This window comes from Hippocampus bargibanti, linkage group LG05 (genome assembly GCF_051943395.1).
Source record: "Hippocampus bargibanti isolate YZ-2025 linkage group LG05, ASM5194339v1, whole genome shotgun sequence".
Classification (NCBI taxonomy): Eukaryota; Metazoa; Chordata; class Actinopteri; order Syngnathiformes; family Syngnathidae; genus Hippocampus; species Hippocampus bargibanti.
In genome coordinates this window covers 18257791-18279705 of record NC_142738.1, presented here as the reverse complement: position 1 = coordinate 18279705, position 21915 = coordinate 18257791, and the positions used below count along the sequence as shown (strand labels likewise).

The 21915-nt window shown below is 43.7% G+C and overlaps 2 protein-coding genes across 2 annotated transcripts; one reads left to right on the top strand and one right to left on the bottom strand.

Moving 5' to 3' along the window:
- Positions 1–159: 159 nt before the first annotated feature.
- agk (acylglycerol kinase) lies at positions 160–3598 on the top strand. The gene is made up of 14 exons (XM_088997075.1): positions 160–404; positions 472–511; positions 717–796; positions 885–960; positions 1121–1246; positions 1346–1440; positions 1706–1775; positions 1845–1924; positions 2355–2412; positions 2484–2631; positions 2703–2797; positions 2877–2947; positions 3035–3119; positions 3219–3598. The coding sequence occupies exons 1-14, from the start codon at positions 295–297 to the stop codon at positions 3351–3353; spliced, it is 1269 nt and encodes a 422-aa protein (XP_088853201.1). The 5' UTR covers positions 160–294; the 3' UTR covers positions 3354–3598.
- Positions 3599–6009: 2411 nt separating this feature from the next.
- On the bottom strand, positions 6010–21756 carry dennd11 (DENN domain containing 11). The gene is made up of 9 exons (XM_088997074.1): positions 21190–21756; positions 19247–19346; positions 18985–19143; positions 11033–11186; positions 10809–10947; positions 10490–10621; positions 10245–10395; positions 8513–8581; positions 6010–7926 (listed from the first exon to the last, which is right to left on the bottom strand). Exons 1-9 carry the CDS (start codon positions 21560–21562, stop codon positions 7731–7733), a joined length of 1473 nt encoding a protein of 490 aa, XP_088853200.1. The 5' UTR covers positions 21563–21756; the 3' UTR covers positions 6010–7730.
- Between the last annotated feature and the right edge of the window lie 159 nt (positions 21757–21915).

Here is a 21915-nt window from a genome sequence, read left to right as displayed (position 1 = left end):
AGGTAAACGTCATAATGTTTTTATTGTGAGATAACTATATATATTTCATTATAATATATAAAATAATCCCAGTTAAAATGTTCTTAAACTGAGAGAATAATAATCCAGCAGGTGGAACAAATTTAGTCTCGTTTTTGTGTACGACCCGTACTATTTTGATGTAACAGCAACACATTGATGATAGTTGCAGGAACTTGAAGCTGTGACCGCTGCAAATGAACACATTCTCGGCATGTAACATGTTACAGCATTTGTTATTTTTTGTGCAAGGCTTTGCGTAGATTCTACCGTACAATGGCGCGTGTTGTGAGAGTTTTCCGGACATTGCGTAATCATTGGAAGAAGTCGACATTTGCTGCCTGTGTCCTGTCTTACGGAAGCCACTGGCTTTATGGGAGATATTGGTTGGTGTCAAAAAGACAATGCGAAACTGTATTTATGTCTTTGGTTTGACTTATTTTATCATTTTAGTGATAACGTTCTGCGAAGAGAAGCTTGCATCGAAGCTAGGGTAAGTCAAATAAAATTCCCATTGAGAAGCAGTGTAAAATGCTGAACATATGTGTAAAGAAGCTTAACGTCAGAAAACTATGAATGAAGTTTACTTTCATGTCTCTTCTTTTGCCCCCACCTCAACCTCTGGAAATACTAAAACAAATGACATATTTTTGTTGGGAATCATTAATAACAATTAAATGTTTTTAATGTATTATTAGGAATTTGGGCGGCAATTAATAGCACCAAATGAACGTTTAAAGAAGGCTACCGTGATCCTGAACCCTGCAGCTTGTAATGGGTGAGTAACAAACGGCTGAAATCCCTTGAATTGTTACTAAATGTATACAGGTATATGGTTTGAATAACTTTGTTTGCCATCTTTGCAGGAAAGCCAACAGTTTGTTTGAAAAGAATGCTGCTCCTATTCTACACCTAGCTGGCATTGAGATTACAGTAGTGAAGGTATTACATTTGTTGTATTGGAATTGTGATCTTGGAATCCTGGCTTGATTTTGGCACCACATATATGACATTATGCCACTGTGTACGTGCGTGCACGTGTGTGTGCGCGCGTACGTGTGTGTATGTGTGTGCGCGCGTGTGTATGTGTGATTCCCCCCAGACGGATTATGAAGGGCAAGCCAAAAAAATGATGGACCTCATAGAACACACAGACATGTTAATTGTGGCCGGAGGGGATGGCACTTTGCAAGAAGTTGTCACAGGTTTACTCCGGAGGTCAGATCAAGTAGGTTCGCCTACATAGGATGGAATGGAGAATATTGTTTGTACAATTATCAACTGCATTTGTGTTTGTACTTCTCCAATAAACTGTTGATGTCAACAGGATTCGTTTAGTCGCACACCAATTGGATTCATCCCACTTGGCTCTCAAAATACTTTGAGTGCCACTCTTTCCATCCTCAGTGACAACAAGGTCAAGTGAGTAAATAAGACAATATCTGTGAAGACAATATTTATTTCACTTAATAGAGTCAGTACTTCAAAATGTATGCATTTGATAAGTGGTCATCATATCGAGAGACCCAACTATTTGTATCCAAGTACTTCTCAAGTAAATGTTGCATATTATATCCTCTTAAAAATATATATACTGTATGGAGTATCAATAGGAATCCATTATAATCCTGATCACTTTCTGAATATTTTCCCCTTTCCTTCTTCCTCTTTGTCTATAAATATGCAGAGAAATTACATCAGCAACTCTGTCCATACTGAGGGGTGAAACCGTGCCTCTGGATGTACTTCAAATCAATGTGAGAGTTTAGTAACTTTTTAATGAGATGGTTTTTAGTCCGTCTTTAAGATTAATTTTAATATTTCAGGCAGAGACAGAGAAGCCTGTCTATGCTCTGATGGGACTGCGTTGGGGTGCTTTTCGAGATGTTTCTGCAACTGTTAGCAAGTAAGACTACCTCAGGCACATTTTCTTGATATAACATTGCTCATTTCTGTATATTTTAGTAGAACTTGATCCAGATATAACAAACCCATCTTTTATAAGAGGTATATAATGGCTGGAATGACCACAATTGTCATATTGCAACAATCCCACATGGATTTCATAATAAGGAAATTAATCGGAATTTAAATAAAGCGTTATGAGAAAAATCCTTGCATAAAATATATTTCTCTCACTGTAATAACATAATTTTAAGAATACATTTACTGATACTTTTTTGGTTATGGTGGGGCTGGTTTGTAAGTGAATGTTTTGTCATTTATTTTAATTTTATTTCTTTAAGTTGAAATAAAAAGATATAAGCAATGTAAGCATGCAAATGTGATGTAAAATGTGGTTGAATAGCATTCAATAAATGTATCAATGTTTTCAGATATTGGTACCTAGGACCACTGAAGACAAACGCTGCTCTTTGGTTTCGCACCTTTCGGGTAGGTTTGTCATTCAAGACAACACTTAAAACGCAATGCTTATGGTGTGTCACTGTCTTAAAATGATATAGGAGTGGCCCTTAGGTCATGATGTGACAATGACTTACTTGGCTCCCACTCTTCGGCCGCCTGACATGCCTCCTCATATGAGTTCCAGACCCAACCTGCTCTATCGCATTGTCCGCAGGCTGAGAAACTACTGGAATCCACCACCAGAAGGTATTATTTATGCTTATATGCTGACTCCTGTGTTTCAAGAGAATGTTCACTCTCCTTTAATGTTTCTGCAGAGCCTCCAAAAGAAGAACCAGAGCAATGGGAGGAACAGAAGCTCTCTTCACTTGAGCTGTATATTCAAACACACAACAAGAACCCTGTTGAACGCGTCAGTATAACATGTCAAGAATTAGACACGGCGTTCACCTATAACACTTTCGCACCTTTTTCTTTCTCCCAACTTGCAGCGCATCAATGACTCCATGATGATTTGTGCCGAGTCTGACAACTTTACTGTGAGCGAATTCATCACCATCGGGTTAGTGTCTTGTCTAAATTCAACATAGAAAAAGAAAAGTGAAAATATGACAAAATAAATGTTCTTTCCCCCCTATCTCCTCAACAGAAATCAGAAACATAACGACCCAACCACTTTCAGTGCAACTTCCACAAAACTGGAAGCCAGTGCTTGCCGGCTCCAGCTGCCACAGGTCATTTCAATTAACCTTCAACTACGACAACTGTGATGATAATAATATTGTGAAGTCAAGCAGGGCATGGCTGAGTTTACCTCTGTTGTCACCCTGTAGAACAACGGCGGCTTCTTCAACATTGACAACGAGGAGTTTGAGGCCATGCCTGTGGAGATAAGACTGTTGCCACGGAAACTACATTTTTTCATTAGTGGAGAGCGCCGACAGCAACTTATGTCACTTGTGCAGTGAAGATAAACTGTAGAAGACAAAAAATAACCTCACCAAAACTGCCATTCAAAACCACCTCACCATGTCCTCTGAATCACAAAGATAATTTCCCTTGACAGCTTTCAGTAGTCATGAACTGATAACGTTTAAATTTCCATATCTTGTATGAAACAAAAAGATCATTTTCAATTACATCACATTCCCATCTCAGCCTGTATTCCTTGTTTACATTGTTGGAATACTTCTATTAAAAGGCCTTTACTCGACAGCTAGGTGTCCTTTATGGTGCTTCTCCATAAATAATGTCCTCAGTCATACTTATGTTTACAAATTGTCCTAAAAGCTCAGTTTTACAACATTATCACAGTCTCCCAGGACATGAAGTGGGAGGTCAACACCAACTCTATTCTGAAAAAGGCCCAACAGAGAATGTACTTCCTGAGGCTGCTAAAGAAGCATGGCCTGCCACAGGAGGTGCTGCAACATTTATACACGGCTGTCATCGAATCCATCCTGTGTTCTTCTATCACCGTTTGGTTCGGGGCCGCCACAAAAATGGACAAAATCCGACTTCAACGGACGGTTAGGACGGCGGAAAAAAATCATTGGCACTGCCCTACCCACTCTCGAGGACTTGCGCACTGCAAGAATCCGAACAAGGGCGCGGAAAATCCTACTGGACCCTCCGCACCCTGCCCACCACCTTTTCCAGCTACTCCCCTCAGGCAGGCGCTACCGATCCATGCGCACCAAATCCAGCAGACATTTAAACAGCTTCTTCCCCCAAGCCATTAACTCTTTGAACTCTTCAACAGTAGCCAAAATGGAACTGTATAGTGCCACTTAGCAGTTTTTTTTGACGACGATACTAGTGCAGCGTGTTCTACCGGAAACAAATTCCTTGTGTGTTCTACATACTTGGCAATAAAGATGATTCTGATTCTGATTCTGATTATTGTGGTTATGCCCAAAACCTCCATGCCAAAAGATTGTGCCACTGTTCTTCAGGTCAACCTTCTAAAACACAGCACTAAAGTATTAATATATTCACCCTTTCAAAGAAAAATTGGCCGCCGCTATTTGTGGGTGATAGGGCTTGAGCTGGTGTGTGACAAGCAAAAATTAGTGAATAATCAATTATGTCTTTTATTTTCAAACCACCCGAATTATTGGAACAAAAACAGCAAAACCATAAATAACCATTTTCTATGAAAAACAGGTGGCTTTAGATTTGCTCATATAATGGATTTTGCATGTGTATCTAACAATGAATATAAAGTCAGATTTCGTGTCTTTTCCATGCTGCCACGTTCACATCAAAATTAAACTTCTTGGCAATGCGAAAGGTTGGATATGTGTAACGGAGTTGTGCGCTTAGATTATTAAATTATGAAGGAAGTGACGCAACGGCGCACAGTGTGGCACTATGTCCCGCCCATAGTTTCCAGAACAATCTCGAGGAGATTCAGGGTGAGTCGCAATTTTCTTTTGGTCTTGATTAACGCGCATTTTCATGACAATATCTTATTTTGTTTCCCCTTTTGTACTGTCTAGTGTTATCTAATTAGTTCCCTTATTCATTTCGAGTTCAGATTACTTTTTGTGTCATTATTTACTTCACGTTTTGTAGAGTGGAACTTTGGAGCATATGTGCTTTTCTATCGCAGTTAATCACAAGACGAAACCCATGCGACTTCACCCGTCCCTTCTGCCATACTGTGTTGCAGGTAATAATTGTTTCATTTCGTTTTTATTGAACAATATTTAGTTTCTTGTGTCGTGTTTCATTTGCCCGTGAGTGTCCGTGGCGCGTTGAACTGTGCGCCAGCCATTACAAGCGCACCGCGTGTTCTGCCGAGTCTCCGCCCATGATGCGTTCAGGGACATCTTGTAAATAACAGTGAACTTGTGTTGTATTCTCTTTTCCTGTAAATAACCACTATACGATCACACGTTGTTAATTCTGTTTTGTTATCTACAATGTTTTGCATTTGAGAACAATCTCGAGGAGATTCAGGTTAATCACAAGACGAAACCCATGCGACTTCACCCATCCCTTCTGCCATACTGTGTTGCAGAAATAAAAGAAATGAAAAGACACATCCACGCGTCTCGTCTTCATTAATACGGCAGCATCGTGGAGATGAAGACAGTCACTGTTGTGACCCCCGTCACATATGTGACAAACAGTCAATATTTTATTGTCATACAAAATACAGTGAAAATAACAGTTACTCATGCTATTGATTATGTGTACATATATTAAATGTTTCAGTACAGTGACTCATTGATACACATGACAGTCAAGTAGAAAATGTACACTGTGCAATAGGTTTGCTCTCTTGGACACTCAGTGACACTTGTACAAAGAGTAATTGTGGCTAATGCCTGTATGCACTAGTGAACATCTCCACAATGAGTCTTACACAGTTGTGTATTTGAGTTGAGTGAATGTCCACCCACATTTCATATACACCAGGAATGCAAATAATGTCGGCTGCCTAAAAGTATGGTCCAAGGCAAAAGATCATATGTATGTACTGAGGAATATTGTATGTAGGTAATCGTTTGGTGAAAACTTACATTAATTATAACATTGATCCTCTGATGTCACAAGACACATTTTCTTAAGGCCCCTTTACAAATAATGTGTATATATATATATATATATATATATATATATATATATATATATATACACACACACACACACACACACACACACACACACACAAACAATTCAAATTCCACTTGATGCTTTATCAACCAACCGAAGCGTCAAATCACAATTAAGGCTGTTGGAATTCCTTCAAAATCAGTCATTCTCTGCCTGGACAGGATGCTTCTCGTTTCGCCAGAGGTATACAAGACTTTTTGAGAACTACCTCAGTGAATCGATATAAGTCACCAGCCTCAGGGTTCCAACATGGAACAAAATTATCAACACTAGCACTGTGATGGATTACTTCGATCGGGTGCCAGCAGTGTTCAAACACACTTGATCCCACTCCAGACTTGGATTTACTCAATGAGACTGATGAAAAGAGAAGCAGGGTAGTTTGTTTTTTAATAATGAATTTTAATCAGTAAGGTTTTAAAGCTGCTGCCTAACTTTGAAAGACAAAGAGAGCGTTGTCACTGAGAAGCAAGGAGGAACCCCTTGGTAGTCCTGCGAATACTCTTCATTCAAAAAGCTCTCGAGACATGGAAAAGAAGAACAAGCCTCACCAGTGTTTTAGGCAACATGCTGACAGGCGGCCGACCAACAAAACCATGACACATACCCCTCCTTCAGTGTCAGAAATAAATCTATTTGTGTCCATCCAGATGTAAACTACACTACTGTATGCCAATGGGCCAGATAATTTTCTCAGCTACTGAGTGTGACTGCTGAGAAAGATCCAAAAACCATTCAGGACTCTTAATGTGAGTTACTACATCATAACAACAAAGTGATGTAACCTCTCTCACTAACCACGTCATTGTTCTTTTTATCCTTGAAGCTTAGCGCTCACAACTACAGGTATTGTAGCAGTTCACAAAGCAGTCACTGATTTTGGTGCGCCACTCCTATCCCTCTTGGAGTGACTGGCAACTAGTGCAAAACGTAGTCCGACGATTTTCATCAAACTGCAACTTCTGCACATTGGCTACTGGTCTCTCACCATTCACACAGGTGTAGAATCCGAGCTAAATGTAACTGTATCCATGGCCCAAAAGGAATGTACACATACCTTCCCAAACCGTAAATATTAAGTATCAAGCGAACCTTTGATTACAAGTAACAAAACATTGCACCCTAAGGTACAATGATGTTTTTGTGTGTGTAAGATGCAAGATCAGGATGTGCATCAAGCAATAGTCCGTGGCAATTGGAGCTATTTGATGCAGCATTCATAACGTTGTGTCACATTCATTTGAGAATTTAACTCATTGATGCAACTCATGTGGAAGGTGCCAAAAAGTGATCAATTTATGACATACTAACTGAGGGAGGCTGGTCGCTGACAAAGATGCAGACTTGTATTGCTTCACACATGTACAAATATCACAGCAGAATGACAGTCCAATAGAATTCCAGCGCTAACTGCGTATTATGTGACCAGTGCATAGGGGGCGGGGGGCTCTCCCGTTCCCCATGCCATAACATTATCGAGGGCATATCCAGTGTTGGAAAAAAAGCACAAACAAAAAAGAGTTATAAGATGGATAAAAGAGCACAGCACCATCGGCGAGGAGTGAGTCAAGCCAGATGACACAATGCACATAAAAGAAAACTGTGAAAATGATGAAAAAAAAGCAGAAAACAGAAGGCTCGTGGTGAAAGTAGTGTCTCGTGTGTGTGTGTGCGCGTGTCTTAAAGTCACCAACAACCACTGTGATCCAGTATTTCCAACGCTAGTGGCAGCATAGGTTGTCTATAACCAGAGTGACGTCAACCCCGTACACTTCCAGCAGCTCCACCAGGAAGCAGCGATCACCCTGGGGATCCAGACCCATGGCTCTCACGTGCTCTGCCGTCAGGGTTGACTCAGCACTACCTGCAACCTCTAAAAGGATCTGGAAGATGCTGTTATTAAGCTCCATGAAGAACCTAGGGGAGGAATAAAGGTTCATGGTTATAAAAAAAAGGAGATATTTTGAGTGCCTGGGACTGTGACTGATCTGGTGCACATTAAAAAGTCGAGGCACCCCTTGCAAATGCCATGGTTTTGTGATCTCAGAAAAAAATGAGACCAACAAATGTTTTTGTGAAGAGAGGTAAACATAAAAAACTGTGATAATGTGGTCACACTCTTGTATATATCCTCATACAACTGTGGGTGTCACTATGTTTAAAATTAACCAGACTGTTAGTCATGTTAACTGGGAGTTAGCTAAGCAGCCATTTGAAATCGTGGCAGATGTGTCCTGTCTCCCATTTGACATTCGTCAAATGTGATTTGTTAATTCTGAACACCACCACACCCGCAATTGCTTGTGTGCAACCACATGATCTCAGTTGTAGTAAATTGTTGTTCTTGATTTTTTTTAACCGGTAATCCCACCGTGATTGAGTTTTATAGGTTAGAGATCACATGAATTGTGCAAGAAAAATCTTGGTCTCTTATTTTAAAGTGTCGTGTTTAGACTTTCTGTGTCTACTCTATATTCTCCAAGTAAACCTATCAAGGACTCACACAATGAAAAGATCCTCCTCATTTGACGTACAATCTCCATCCACCTCCTGAGAGTACAGCAACATTTGCCTAGAAAAATCATTTGGCTGTTAAAAACTGATAATTATTCTGGATATATCCAATTGACAGAGGTAGACATTTGTCAGTGTTAGTCCAGCAGTGAACTTTCATCAGTATTTCAGCCAAATGGCATTGAGAACGTACTGAATGGCACCACGCACACCTAACATGCAGCCAAATAACAAAAAATAAAAAAATAAAATAAAACAATGTGGTATATCATTTGGGTATGCCACAATTATGTGTCCCATATTGTTTTTTTCCCCACTGATTACCTAGATCAGTGTGTGCATGTGTGATTTTTTTAACTTATTTTTTTTTATTTATTTACTTTATTTTGTAAGTATTTGGCCGCATGTATGGCACATAAGTGTGACCATGAAAATTATGGTCTCACTGTAGCTGTTTGAGGGAGGTATTGGACCCACTTGAGTTGGTCTGAAATACTAACGGAAATTGAGTGACATACAGACGATACCCTCCTCTGCTAATTTCTAACTTTACTGAAACTAGTAATCTTGAACACAGTCCATTTCAGAACAATGCCACCATAAAACATATATTAATTGTTGCTATTAATCAACATATTTTGAACCATTGTATCATTCATCTGCTTTACTTTCATAGAATGGAAAAATAAATCAACTACTGTACCTTATAAACTGAGTACTCTATGTATACCAGTGAATCTTAACTTGTAGGTCATGACTCAAAAATGGGTAGCTGATAACTTGGAAAAAATGACTTGTCTTCTTATTTTTTTCCCAGAACATTACAGAGGCGTACAAAACTCCCCACATATAAAAAACAATCTTAGCTACAGTCAGTATTGGGAAATGTTGCTTTCTTGCGGTTCAGTCAGCTGCTATGCTATCAAAAAATTAAATGCAGTTTAGACTTCATCTAACTGATGTCATAGCTTGCAAGATGTTTTGAAATGGCCTTTACAATGTAAGTTACTCTACATCTAGCTTTCAATAGGTAGGTCGGTGAACCAGATTAACAACAGTTGAGAAACACTGTCTACAACAGCGGTGGGCACTCATGGTCCTGGAGAGCGACCCTCCTGCATGTTTTCCAAGTCTCCCTGTTACAATACACCTGATTCAAATAATCAGATAATCACCAAACTCTGCGGAAGCCTTACATTGAACCTGCACATTTGAATCAGGTGTGTTGCAACAAGGAGACTTGGAAAACATGCAGGAGGGTGGCTCTCCAGGACCAGGAGTGCCCACCCCTGGTCTACAACTTTAGTGAGAAACATTAGGAAAGTGCAGGAGGATAAACTGCCTTCCTTAAAATGCATCATGATTTTTAACATTTTCAAGGGTAAAATAAATAAATAAAAATGGCAGCGGCCAAAAATCAAATAAAAACATATGCTTAACTTCAGCCATTTTATTCCCCCCAAAAATACATGGTAATAACATACACCATTTATGTTTTTTAATATTCTAGTTTCAACTGTAATGAATCGTTGGAAGCATTCAAATAATCACCAAAAAAAAAAAATTTCCTCAGTTTCATGATTTCAAGATTTTGCCTCAATGCATTTTTAATCATTTCAATGGATCAACTAATGCATAATTGAATGACAATTGTCATGACCAGTATCACTTTACATACAGTGTTGTTTCAGCATTATGTTACACAGTGTTACTGTACATACCTCTGTTCGCTCAGTTTCCTGTACCTCTCCTTATCTGCAGCATTCAGGCGCAGCAGGGGCAACAAATGGCTCCTGTGTGTTTTCACATTTTGGTTGTCGATGTACAGATCATGCAGCTCTTTCTTCTCTTCAAAAATCTTCTCTGTGGTGCCTAAAAACATACACACAGACATGTTTGAACACTTATTTTGCATTTCATTTCCTTTGATTCCACGCATGCTGATTATCCATCGAGGTACACCCACAGGCCACATATGACATCTCTGATTGCAGTGCAGGGATGTCAGCTACGTTGATGTAGAAGAAAGGTCGTAATTCAGGTACAGACATTCCAATTCCAGGTAGAGAGACATTGGCCAAACTGCAACAGCAGTAAACTGGGACAAGAAGACACAATAACAACAATTGTATCACAATTTCTTTGCAAAACGTGTATATTTGCCAAGATTCCAGTACCGACCTGTCACCATTTATCATGCCTTATTCAATCAGGTGCTCATAAGCATTGTGACACCGTTTGACAAATGCCGAAGCAAGGCATAACTCTATGCTTCAGGTTCTCACCTCTATAACAGACCACCCCTACTGGTGGTGGGGAAAAGATAAGAAGGCGCTTCCGAAGCAGTGCAAACTTCCACAGCACCATTATCTGCTCCCCAAAAAACTGGATGAACTGAGACATGCAGCCGGCTGGATGAGTGATCTGCAGAAAACCAAAAAGCTTTCAGGTTGATGCTGATCATTAACACAGCCAAGAGAGTGACACAATTTGACGCAGTCAATCCTACCTTCATTTCTGGATGCATACAGCGGTTAATGGTGGTCACACTCCAGGTAGGGCAAACAGTGACCAGGCCATTTCCTGTTGAAGGAAGGATGGCCTTCTTGTCCTCATAGAAGGCCTCCAGTGGAGAATAGTGACCTGGATTCTTTAACTGGAGTCTAATCAAGTGATAGTACATAATACGAGAAAGCTAACTACAGTGAGACCTCAGCTTACGAATATAATTAGTTCCCAGACAGAGTGTGTAAGCCAAAAAGTGCGTATCACAAAAAAAATTCCTACAGGAAACCATTAAAATGGGAATAATCAGTTACCGGGTTTCCATAAAATATACTTTTCAACTAAATAAGCCTTAAAACTACACACAACATACCTTATTCTATGTATAATAAATGTTCTATTGTATTGTAATGAAAGAAATACACTGCACTGTATAATAAAGTTTACATTTGTGATGGTCGTTGATGGCTCTTAATTGACACCTGTTGCTTTCTGACTTGTAAGGTCTTACGAAAGTGAGGCATCACATTATCATTCATCATGTTGATGATTCTCATAGCCTTTTCTGGATGGAACTGTTCAATAATGGCCTGCACAAATCAAATCCTCTGTGTTGAGGACCTCATTATGGTCAGCAACAAGCACCTCAATGTCATCTGCATCCATTTCGAGTCCCGTAGGTGCTGGCAGAGATTTTATTACAACAAAAGGCGGGAGTCCGATGATTCCACGGATGCAGAATAAAACGCGTCATTAGTCACATGAAAGCATCGACTAAATAACGCCTTTGTGTAAACTTTACACAAAGGTGTTATTTAGTCAATGTGAGAAACACAAACGAGGTGTGCGTTTGTGGCGTCACATGTGCACACCACTGCTGTCATGTGAATCTCAGCCTGACACATCTCTCACACTGTGTGTCACTTCCCTGAGAGTAACATTCTTCATTTCCGCCATTGCCACCATCCTTCGCCTAAAAGCTTTACAGTGTTGTGTAAATTTTACACAAAGGCGTTATTTAGTCGATGCTTTCACGTGACTAATGACGCTGAAATTGTCACGTGCGAGTTGACAGCTGGGGCGGTGCCGCCGCTTACGACACTTCAATTTCATGTCATTTCAACGAGTCGCTGAAGCTTTACACTGTAAAGCTTTTAGGCGAAGGATGGTGGCAATGGAGAATGTTACTGTCAGGGAAGTGACACACAACGTGAGAGATGTGTCAGGCTGAGATTCACATGACAGTCACGGTGTGCACGTGACGCCACAAACGCACACCTCGTTCGTGTTTCTCAATGACCTCCTTCTCCTCAACTGTGATTTTGTTTTTTGTTTTTTCGGTCCCATAATAGTAAAATTATCTGCAAAAAGTTCCTCGGAGGCAATCGACATGTGAATTCAGAGAGCGGGGGCGTGGAAAGTAGCGCCGGCTGGAGCGCTGTTCGGTCGTGTGCTTCCACCGAAGATCCGAAGATCACTCCGCCAGATCTGAAGAGCACTCCGCCAGCCGTGGTGGGTGTGTATCACGAAAAGTAGTGCGTATTTCAAGGTTTGATTTTCATAAATTTGACGTTCGTAAAACGAAAAGTTTGTAAGGTAAAGTGTCCGTAAGCTGAGGTCTCACTGTACAGTATATCTCTTCAGCTTGATACGAATCCGCAGAAACACAGCCAGTTTTATAATACATTATGTAGCATTCAGAATATTCCGATCAAAATCAAACTCATGTTAATCCCTTCTGGGACAGCGGTTACTACAGTGGACAGTTTATCATGTTGTCAGTTTACAAGGTGCATGAAAGGGTTAAATGTCCGCACACACCTTTGAAATAGCCTTTGATCACAACTTCAAATAAGACTTTCCTGGCGCAGAAATAATATAACAAAGGTGTCTGAGATTTTCCTTCTAGTTCACTGAAAACAAGGTTTGAACTTTTTTGCAACTATGAATACATAAATATGTATTGCATTGCATAATTCCAATTTTGGGTGATGGCCGGCAAGGTGAAAGAATTATGAATTTCAAAATAACAGGCAGTGTTAGCACAAACCTGTTTGCAGATGATAAAAATGCTTTATATTCACACATACATCAATTCAAACAACATTTTTTAAAAATTAAATACATTTAATACCTTTATGATAGACTCAACAAAAATTAATGGGAGCTCTAGAATGAGATTTTCTCAGTTGACATTTACTGTGCAGAAAAATCTTACTGTGGTGAAGAAATAATATTGGAAAGGATTCATAATGGGCCACACACACTTTGCAAAAAAACAAAAAAAAAAACAATTCACTCAAATGTGCCTTGCCTGTTTAATATTAGGTTTACCTTCCTAAGTAGAGGAATTTTTCATAAACCGTAATACCTGTACCTACAAAGTTAGATTAAAACCAATTTTGTATGTATGTAAATGAAATCAAATAATTTTGGGATTCACATGCTTATATGCAAATGCACTCTTTGATAAATGCTTTATTTACACGATTTTTGGGAGTTTTAATAGTGTGTTTACCAGAGTGTGTTTTATGGTTTGTACTCATTCAGTATTCTGTAAATAATTCCATTGAATTTAAAGAGTTTGATGGTTCTCTTTATTTGTAAGTAGGTTCGTTGTCAGATCTTCCAGGCAGATGATGCGCAGAGCTTGATCGTGGCGTAGAGTCGAGCAAGTCGTGCTGTGAAACTCTGTGCGATGCTGAGCAGGTCTCTGCGAGCGGTGCGTCTGTCTGGGTCTGAGTCCGAGATGAGTCTGAATCTCCCTGTCCCACGACAGCTGCTTTTATACCATTGTCAAGCCTGTGATATGCGTCAGGGTGAGACGCACATCAAGGAGATCAAGGAATTGAAAGACATTAAAGCTTAAAGCTGCGGTGCGCACCGGTGACGCCACAGGGCTCCCCTCCTGGATCCGAAGTCGGGGAAATCGACGCAGGAAAAAACGAGCTGGACGCACTCAGAAGAGCCCGTAGGAGGCGAGACGTTCTGGGAAATGCACACGTCTGCCGCTCCGGGTCATTCGGCCACACGGAGAGGCCAGGCACGAAGAAGGTCGATCACCGGACACGGGGGACGTCGTTGGTGGGGTGGCCGACGTCGATGTTCGGGAGCACGGCAACGTGTGCTCTACGACTGCCGGTTTGAGTCGGTCGATGGAGACTGTATCCTCGCGGCCGTTGATTTGAATCCGGAACGTCTTCTCATCGCGGGAGAGGACGGGATACGGGCCATCGTAAGGGGGCTGGAGGGGCTTACGCACCCGATCACACCGCAGGAAGGCATGCGTACATGTTAGGAGTGTGGGATCAACGTGCGTCGGCTGGTACGATGTTCGCGGTGACTGGGGCCGCAGAGCCAGCGCAAACTGCCGGAGGCGGGTGAGCAGATCATTGACGTCAGCAGTCGTAGGGTCGGTCGGGTTGAGCAGCTCACCAGGCAGGCGTAAACTGGTGCCATATACCAGCTCCGCTGGAGTCGAGTTGATGTCGGGCTTTAGCGTGCAGCGGATGCCCAACAACACCAGAGGCAGGTTATCCACCCAGTGTTCGGCATTGTCGGCAGACATTAGGGAGGCCTTCAGTTGACGATGGAGGCGTTCCACCATGCCGTTCGCAGCTGGGTGATAGGCAGTCGTCCGGTTCCGTTGACATCCCAGAAAATTGCACAGCTTGCCAAATAGTGCAGACTCGAACTGGGCTCCACGATCGGTGGTGAAGGTCTTCGGTGACCCAAAGCGGGCGACCCAATGTTGGAGGAAAGCACCGACAACAGCTTCGGACCCGCAGTCGGACAAGGGAAGGGCTTCGCACCATCGGGTGAAGCGGTCAACGCAAGTCAACAAGTACCGAAAGCCACGGGAGGGGGAAAGGGGTCCGACAAGATCTATATGGATGTGACTGAACCGGGCATCCGGTGTGTCAAAAATTCCCATGGGTGACTTCGTGTAGCGCTGGACCTTTGAGCGTTGACACCGTAGACAGCCGCGCACCCAGTCTCGCACGTCTCTTTGCAGTCCCTTCCAGGAAAACCTTTTCGCCAGCATCTTGGTCGTGCCACGAATTCCAGGATGAGAAAGACTGTGCAGAGAGTCGAACACCTTTCGCTGGAAAGAGTCGGGAACCAGTGGTCGAGGGACGCCGTCGGACTGGACACACAGGATTGTGCAGCCAGAGTTATGTAGAGGGACAGCGATGATGTTGGAATCGGTGGCATGGTCGGCCAGACCTTCTCGTACCTGAGCTGCTGCCATCTCATCGTAGTCAAGACCGTCGGGAAACTGGATCGCGTTGATCTCAACTCGAGAAAGGGCATCTGCGACCTCGTTCTGAGCCCCCTGGACGTGGCGAAACTCAAGGTCAAATTGCGAGAGGTAGTCCAAATGCCTAACTTCTCGCTCCAGGTACTTTGTCGACGCCGAGGGGATGGCGGAGAGGAGTGGCTTGTGGTCGGTATAGATGACGCGTCCACCCTCGATGAAGTGCCGGAAGTGCTTCACGCTGAGATAGACACCAAGAAGTTCCCGGCCAAAGGTGAAGTATCGGCGTTCGGCCGGCTGGACGGCCTTGGTGAAAAAAGCGATGGGTCGACAGTCACCATTGAGGCCGTCGTGGAGAACCGCACCGATTGCAACCGTGGAGGCGTCAACCATGAGAGACAACTGACCATCGGGGCTTGGGTGGGCTAGGAGTGTTGCATCAGCCACGAGATCCTTCAGCCGTTGAAAAGCCTTCAATTGCTCGGAGGAGAGGTCGACGGGAACGTGCTTCTTCCTGTTGCCAGTCAGCGAGTTTAGTGGCAGGGCAACCTCAGCACAGTTCGGGATGAAGCGTCGGTAGAAGTTTACCATCCCGAGGAATCGTTGTAATTGGGTTACCGTCCTGGGTGTGGGAAAGTCATGGATGGCCTGCATCTTGCCGGGTAGAGGGCGTACTCCTTTGCCATCGACTAGGTGACCAAGGAACTTGACCATGGATTGGCCAAAAACGCACTTGTCGGAGTTGACGACCAGACCGTGCTCGTCCAGACGCTTGAAAACCGTTTCCAGGTGCTGCAGGTGCTTGTCTTGGGACTTGCTGGCGATGAGGATGTCATCGATGTAGGCACAACAGAAGTCAAGACCGCGCAGGACCGAGTCGATGAAGCGTTGAAAAGTCTGCGCGGCGTTCCGGAGGCCAAATGGCATGCGGAGGAACTCAAACGAGCCAAATGGGGTGGTGACGGCCGTCTTCGAAACATCCTCTTTCGCGACAGGGATCTGGTGGTAGGCTCTCACCAGATCGATGGTGGAGAACACCGTTTGTCCGTGGAGGAATGACACACAGTCGTGGATGTGAGGAAGAGGATAGCGGTCAGGAACTGTGACGAAATTCAGTGCTCGGAAGTCACCGCAGGGACCCCAGTCGCCTGCCTTCGCCTTGGGGACCATGTGCAGCGGGGAGGCCCATTTGCTGTCCGATGGACGGATAATACCAAGCTGAAGCATGTGGTTGAATTCGGCTTCAGCAATCCGTTGTTTTGCCGGGGCAAGGCGGCGAAAACATTGAAACTTCGCGGGACCAGTGGTCACAATGTGGTGAACAACGTCGAGAGCAGGTAGAGTCGTCCGACTGGGGTTGGTCAGGTCGGGGAATCGTCGAAGGAGCGTGAGAAATGGAGAAGATGAAGGAGATGGTACATGCGAGAGATGAAGAAGCGCAGGGTTGCCCGTCCTACCATGCACGGACAGGCCAGTCGTCTCATCAGTCAACCTCTTCCTGCGGATGTTGACGGACAGATCAAACCTGTGCATGAAGTTCGCGCCAAGGATGGGGTGAGGAACATCGGCAATGGTGAAGATAAAAGGGAAGGAGCGACGTAGGCCCAAGTCGAGGTTGAGAAACCGTTGGCCATACGTCTTAATGGTGGTGCGGTTGGCAGCTTGCAGGGACACCCCAGCGTCAGGGTACCAGCGCTCCGCAGGGGAAGGTGGCAGAATGCTGATGTCAGCAGCCGAGTCCACCATGAATCGTCTTCCCGATGTGCGGTCGCGGACATAAATGATGTGGCTGGTTGTGGAGGCGCCAGGCAAGTGGGAAGCCGTGTTCACTCCCTGGCTGGGCCGTTTCCCGACCTCTTGCACGGCTCACTGCATCGTTTGGCCCGGTCACCCCAATATTGGTGGTACCAGCACAGGTCGGGGTCCGCGCTGGATGGATTCTGGTCGCGGCTTGGGCTGCGCTCTCGAATGGAGCGGCGTCCGTGACTACGGCGGCGCTCTCGACTGTGGCTGCGTTCCCGGATTTCCGTTCGCAGGGCACGCATCTCGTCAACGAGCAGTTGCAGAGCATCGGTCGAGGGCCCTGGCGTCGGAGGACGCTGCATGGCAGAAACGGTAGGCTGCCCCGCGTACGCCTCCGCAACTTTGTCGGCGAGGGCGGCCAACTCCTGCAAGGTAGAGTCGGGTGGTGTGGTTGCCAGGGCTGCTTGGATCCTCGGGGGCAGCTTCTCTATGAAGACATGTCGCAGGAAAGTCTGGTCCTTGAGGCTGTTGCCCGCCACCGTCTCGAGGCGTTGCAGGAGCTGGGAGGGGCGGCTGTCCCCCAGCTCAACGTCATGCCTCAAGGCTACATACCTCTGGTGTTCCGTGAGGGTGGTCTGCCTCAGGATTTCCTGTTTCAGGGCAGAGTAAGGATTTTCAGCCGGAGGATCGAAGATGACTCGCCGCACACGGCCAGCCAACTCCGGAGTGAGGGCAGCGATCGCATAGTGGAATTTGGTGATCTCCTGGGTGATGCCACGGTTGACGAATTGTGAGTCCACCACTTGGAACCAGAGGTCCATGTCATTGTGCCAGGGGGGGGGAAAGTTTGAGGGAGACGGCGGAAATCTGGTCTCTTTCCATTCGGAGAGTTGATTGGGCTGAGGAGGAGGGAAAAAAATGCTCCTGGCTAGCTCGCCAATAAAGAGTTTGATGGTTCTCTTTATTTGTAAGTAGGTCCGTTGTCAGATCTTCCAGGCAGATGATGCGCAGAGCTTGATCGTGGCGTAGAGTCGAGCAAGTCGTGCTGTGAAACTCCGTGCGATGCTGAGCAGGTCTCTGCGAGCGGTGCGTCTGTCTGGGTCTGAGTCCGAGATGAGTCTGAATCTCCCTGTCCCACGACAGCTGCTTTTATACCATTGTCAAGCCTGTGATATGCGTCAGGGTGAGACGCACATCAAGGAGATCAAGGAATTGAAAGACATTAAAGCTTAAAGCTGCGGTGCGCACCGGTGACGCCACAAATTTGCCAAAAGTAGGAGTACAACAATAGATAGAATAATCGACAATTATTAACTACATTTTGAACAAAAGAGTGGGAATGATTTGATTTATTTGTTTGTTCCATTGATTTGATTTGGGGAGGAAAATAACAAGTTGCAGCCCTCGATTACACATTCTTGCACTTTTGGTTTTGGCTTCAATTGATGCTTCCCTTCAACTGTAACTAAGTCATGTTTTGTACAGTACATATTTGATTAGATTTTTCATGTTTGTGTATGAAAAAGCACAAACAGTGCTACAGTTTCGATGCTGACACATCATACAAAAACAACACATGAATATTGTCACAGAGAGGGTACAGCAAGTGCTGAAGAATGAATGACTCTCTGTGTCTTTGTGTTGTCACATTATTTGTTGTTTAATTGTTTTGTTTTCTTTCTTTCCTTTCCTCTTCCCTTCATAACTTTGCTGCTGTGTCACTTCCAGGTAGAGTGAATGCTGGCGCGAATGGCTGCCGCTGCTCACCCGTACATAAAAACAATCCTGTGACTATAAAGTGTTTTTGAGAGTTTTGAAAGGCGCTTAGAAATTAAATGTATTATTATTATTGTATCTTAACTGGGACTCATCTTGAAATAAGACACAAGTTTAATTTGACAAAAGTGATATGATTGTCGAAAAAGTGAATGAATTGAACAGGCACTGTGTCTTACCTGACTTGGTTTTCCAGGAAGTGCATGTAGCGGTACAGCAGCGTGTAGGAAGGTGACAAAATTCCCACAGACTTCATCCTGGCTCCCCGCTCCAGCTCATTGTCCACAGGCATGTTCGCGAAGCAAGCCAGCCCGAAGTAACAGCCTTTGCGGAAATATCTACCAGGGGGGGGGGGGTAGGACACGGCTCAGGAGCGAGTACGGAAACACAAGTGCGATGATAACGCTGAGTGAAATAAAGGGGGTGGGTGGGAGTACATACATAAAGTCGTTGGTAATCCTATGGGAACCACTGGCCATGGCTTTGAATTCAACTCCATCCAGGTTGATGTCATGAGGTAGGCACCACTCGACCATGTTTCCTGTCAAGGACATACACACAGTTACACATGTCGTCATGAGCACTGCCAGTGCCAAAACTTTAATCATGAACACTTCCTCTTATTCAATCAGTTCTAGTTGTAGGAAGAGGTCAAGGCTGGCGGGAAAGCAATGACTCAGCGCCTGAAATTGACTTTATGTGAAGATGCACTATAGGAAGTGAAGACACATTCTGAACAAAACAAAACAGAACAAGCTCACAATCTCATTGAGATTGGATTGGATTTACCTTTATTAGTCTCGCAGTGGATACATTTACATTTCACAGCAGGAAAGTGATAAAGGAGGATGAAAGGAAAGAAAGAAGTAAAAAAACAAAACACAGGAGCTGCTGTCAAGGCAGCCAGTCTCGCGGCGCCATCTTGAAGTCAAAAGAACAACAAAAACGAAATAAATAATATGACAACACAAAGTCACACAGTCATTCATTCTTAAGCACTTTCTGTACCCTCTTTGTGACATGAAGCAATTCTAGATGAAAGAGGAGAGGATCAAAGCATCCTTTTCACCCGTTGATCAGGGACGTCATGGTGGAATGTGCACATCTGCTACAAGCTAAATGTTGAAAGCAAACACGAAGCTTTAGCATCTATTGACGAAAAGAGATTGTCTTACATCTCCTGTCCCACGTATATCAGCTTCAATTCCAAGCCGTGCCACATACGCATCGGCGCTCTGCTCTGACGCTCCTTTCTTCTTATCGCGGGCTCTTCAAACCATGCGTCCATCCAGCCACAGACTGTCCAACAGCACCGACCTTTTCGCTGAACAAAGCTGGGCTGTGAAAATGCTGCCCATGATGGGTGCAAAAAAGCGCAATCGCCCCAGAGCTGTGCAGCCATAACAAATGGCACCGACATTCCTCCCAAATCAAAAACAGTGCTGGCTTATTCGTGCTCCCGAAAAGGCGCAACCGCTCAACAGTCTCCTCCTTGATGAATGCAGTGGCCAAAAATGCTAAAAAACAATCTGTATCCATGCCACACGCCACACAACACCACAAAGTGATAAAAGAAAACACAAAACCAACAACAAAAAAATGAGATGCACATCTTATTAACTCAATGGCTGTCCTACTGGTAGATGCCAAATGGGGATTGTTACCATATTTTTGAAAAAAATAACACATCAACATAGATGTGTTGTCCCACTGAAATCTATCCGTGGGTTTCATTCTATACCGTCCAAACTTTTTCCTACGAAGGACACATGCAAATCAAAAGAGGAAAAAGTCCACTATAATGTTGATCACCTTTACTTTTTAGACATGCTAAAATCAGTCCACCATTGCAAGTGAATATAGACTGATGCTGATGCTGGAAGAAGGAAGATAATTTATATATAATATATTCATTTTCAGTTCACGGGAAATTGGCGCCATTTTTTAAAGACAAATCTTTGTTTAAATTTCTTTTTTTTTTAAAGAATGATACAGATATTCATTAAAATGCCAAATACAGGTATCTGCATCAAAAATCCATCTATCTCTGGTAAATCTCCAAAACAATTACAGTATGCATTATGTTTCCATAATATGCACTTTGAGTGTGAATTCGAACCATTAATGCGCATATGAGGTGCATGTGAATTTTGATGATTTGTCTTACTTTTTTACATTAACCAACATTCAGCTTTTTTACATTGTTTGAGACTGTCCCTTCCAGTGATTTAGAACAAGAAATACAGTTTTTAGGGCTCAAAACCAAGTGAACAATGAGAACTACTATGATACTGTAAGCACCAAAGTCTATTTGAAGGTGATGCGGCGTGGTGTTGAATAATCTACAACTGTTTTAGAAAATTAGAATGCAGAATCTAGCTCACCTGAACGTGTATTAAAGGTGACCACAAACACGGCCACAATGTGATCTTTGTCTTCCCACTGATCCTTCGCTTTCAGATCCGGAATGGGATGTATCGGCTGAGCCCGCGTGCAGCTTGGAAGCTTTTCCCGGCCCATCGGGCTTCTCTCTTGGTCGTCAACAACAGCTGTCGGGCGGCAGGTGACGGTGGAATTGTCATTCCTCCGGCCAATATCCGTCACCATCAGGCAGACTGGTGCCAACGTTTTTTTGCCCGACGCCGCATCCTTTTCCTTGGGTGCCGCAGGTGGTGACTGAGCCGCCTGGTTTGGGTCGGACGACGGTGGGATTTCTTCCCAGTCCAGCAGCGGGGCTTTATCGGACTGCTCCACCATGGTGCCGCTGCAGTCCAGGGCTGGCAGGCCGGGAAAGAAATATTCACAAATGCGACGCCCACGCGAATCGACAAGGCTAAAATTGATTCATGGTTTCCTTCAGTTTGCAGTGTTGTTTTGTTGTCATTTGGGATCTTTTCACGTCGGTGATGGGGCGGAAGATCCTTCTCCTCACTTTCTCTCTCTCTCTCGATTTGTTTTGATGACGTATTACTTCCGCCCACGTGACCATATTACTGTCTCCGACTTTGACATATCGTGATTCGTGACCTAATTTGGTTTATATTTAATCTGAAATCTGCTTGCATTGTTTTAAGTATCGGCTTTATCGCTTCTATCAGCGTTGTTTTACG

Excerpts from the sequence above, each read along its gene's own strand:
- agk (XM_088997075.1), top strand. The coding sequence starts at position 295 with ATGGCGCGTGTTGTGAGAGTTTTCCGGACATTGCGTAATCATTGGAAG. Across the intron at positions 512-716 it reads AAGCTTGCATCGAAGCTAGG|GAATTTGGGCGGCAATTAAT; the intron begins GTAAGTCAAATA and ends ATGTATTATTAG. Across the intron at positions 1,776-1,844 it reads TGGATGTACTTCAAATCAAT|GCAGAGACAGAGAAGCCTGT; the intron begins GTGAGAGTTTAG and ends TTAATATTTCAG.
- dennd11 (XM_088997074.1), bottom strand. The coding sequence starts at position 21,562 with ATGGTGGAGCAGTCCGATAAAGCCCCGCTGCTGGACTGGGAAGAAATC. Across the intron at positions 10,948-11,032 it reads GTATGCATCCAGAAATGAAG|ATCACTCATCCAGCCGGCTG; the intron begins GTAGGATTGACT and ends GGTTTTCTGCAG. Across the intron at positions 10,396-10,489 it reads AGAGATGTCATATGTGGCCT|GCACCACAGAGAAGATTTTT; the intron begins GTGGGTGTACCT and ends GTATGTTTTTAG.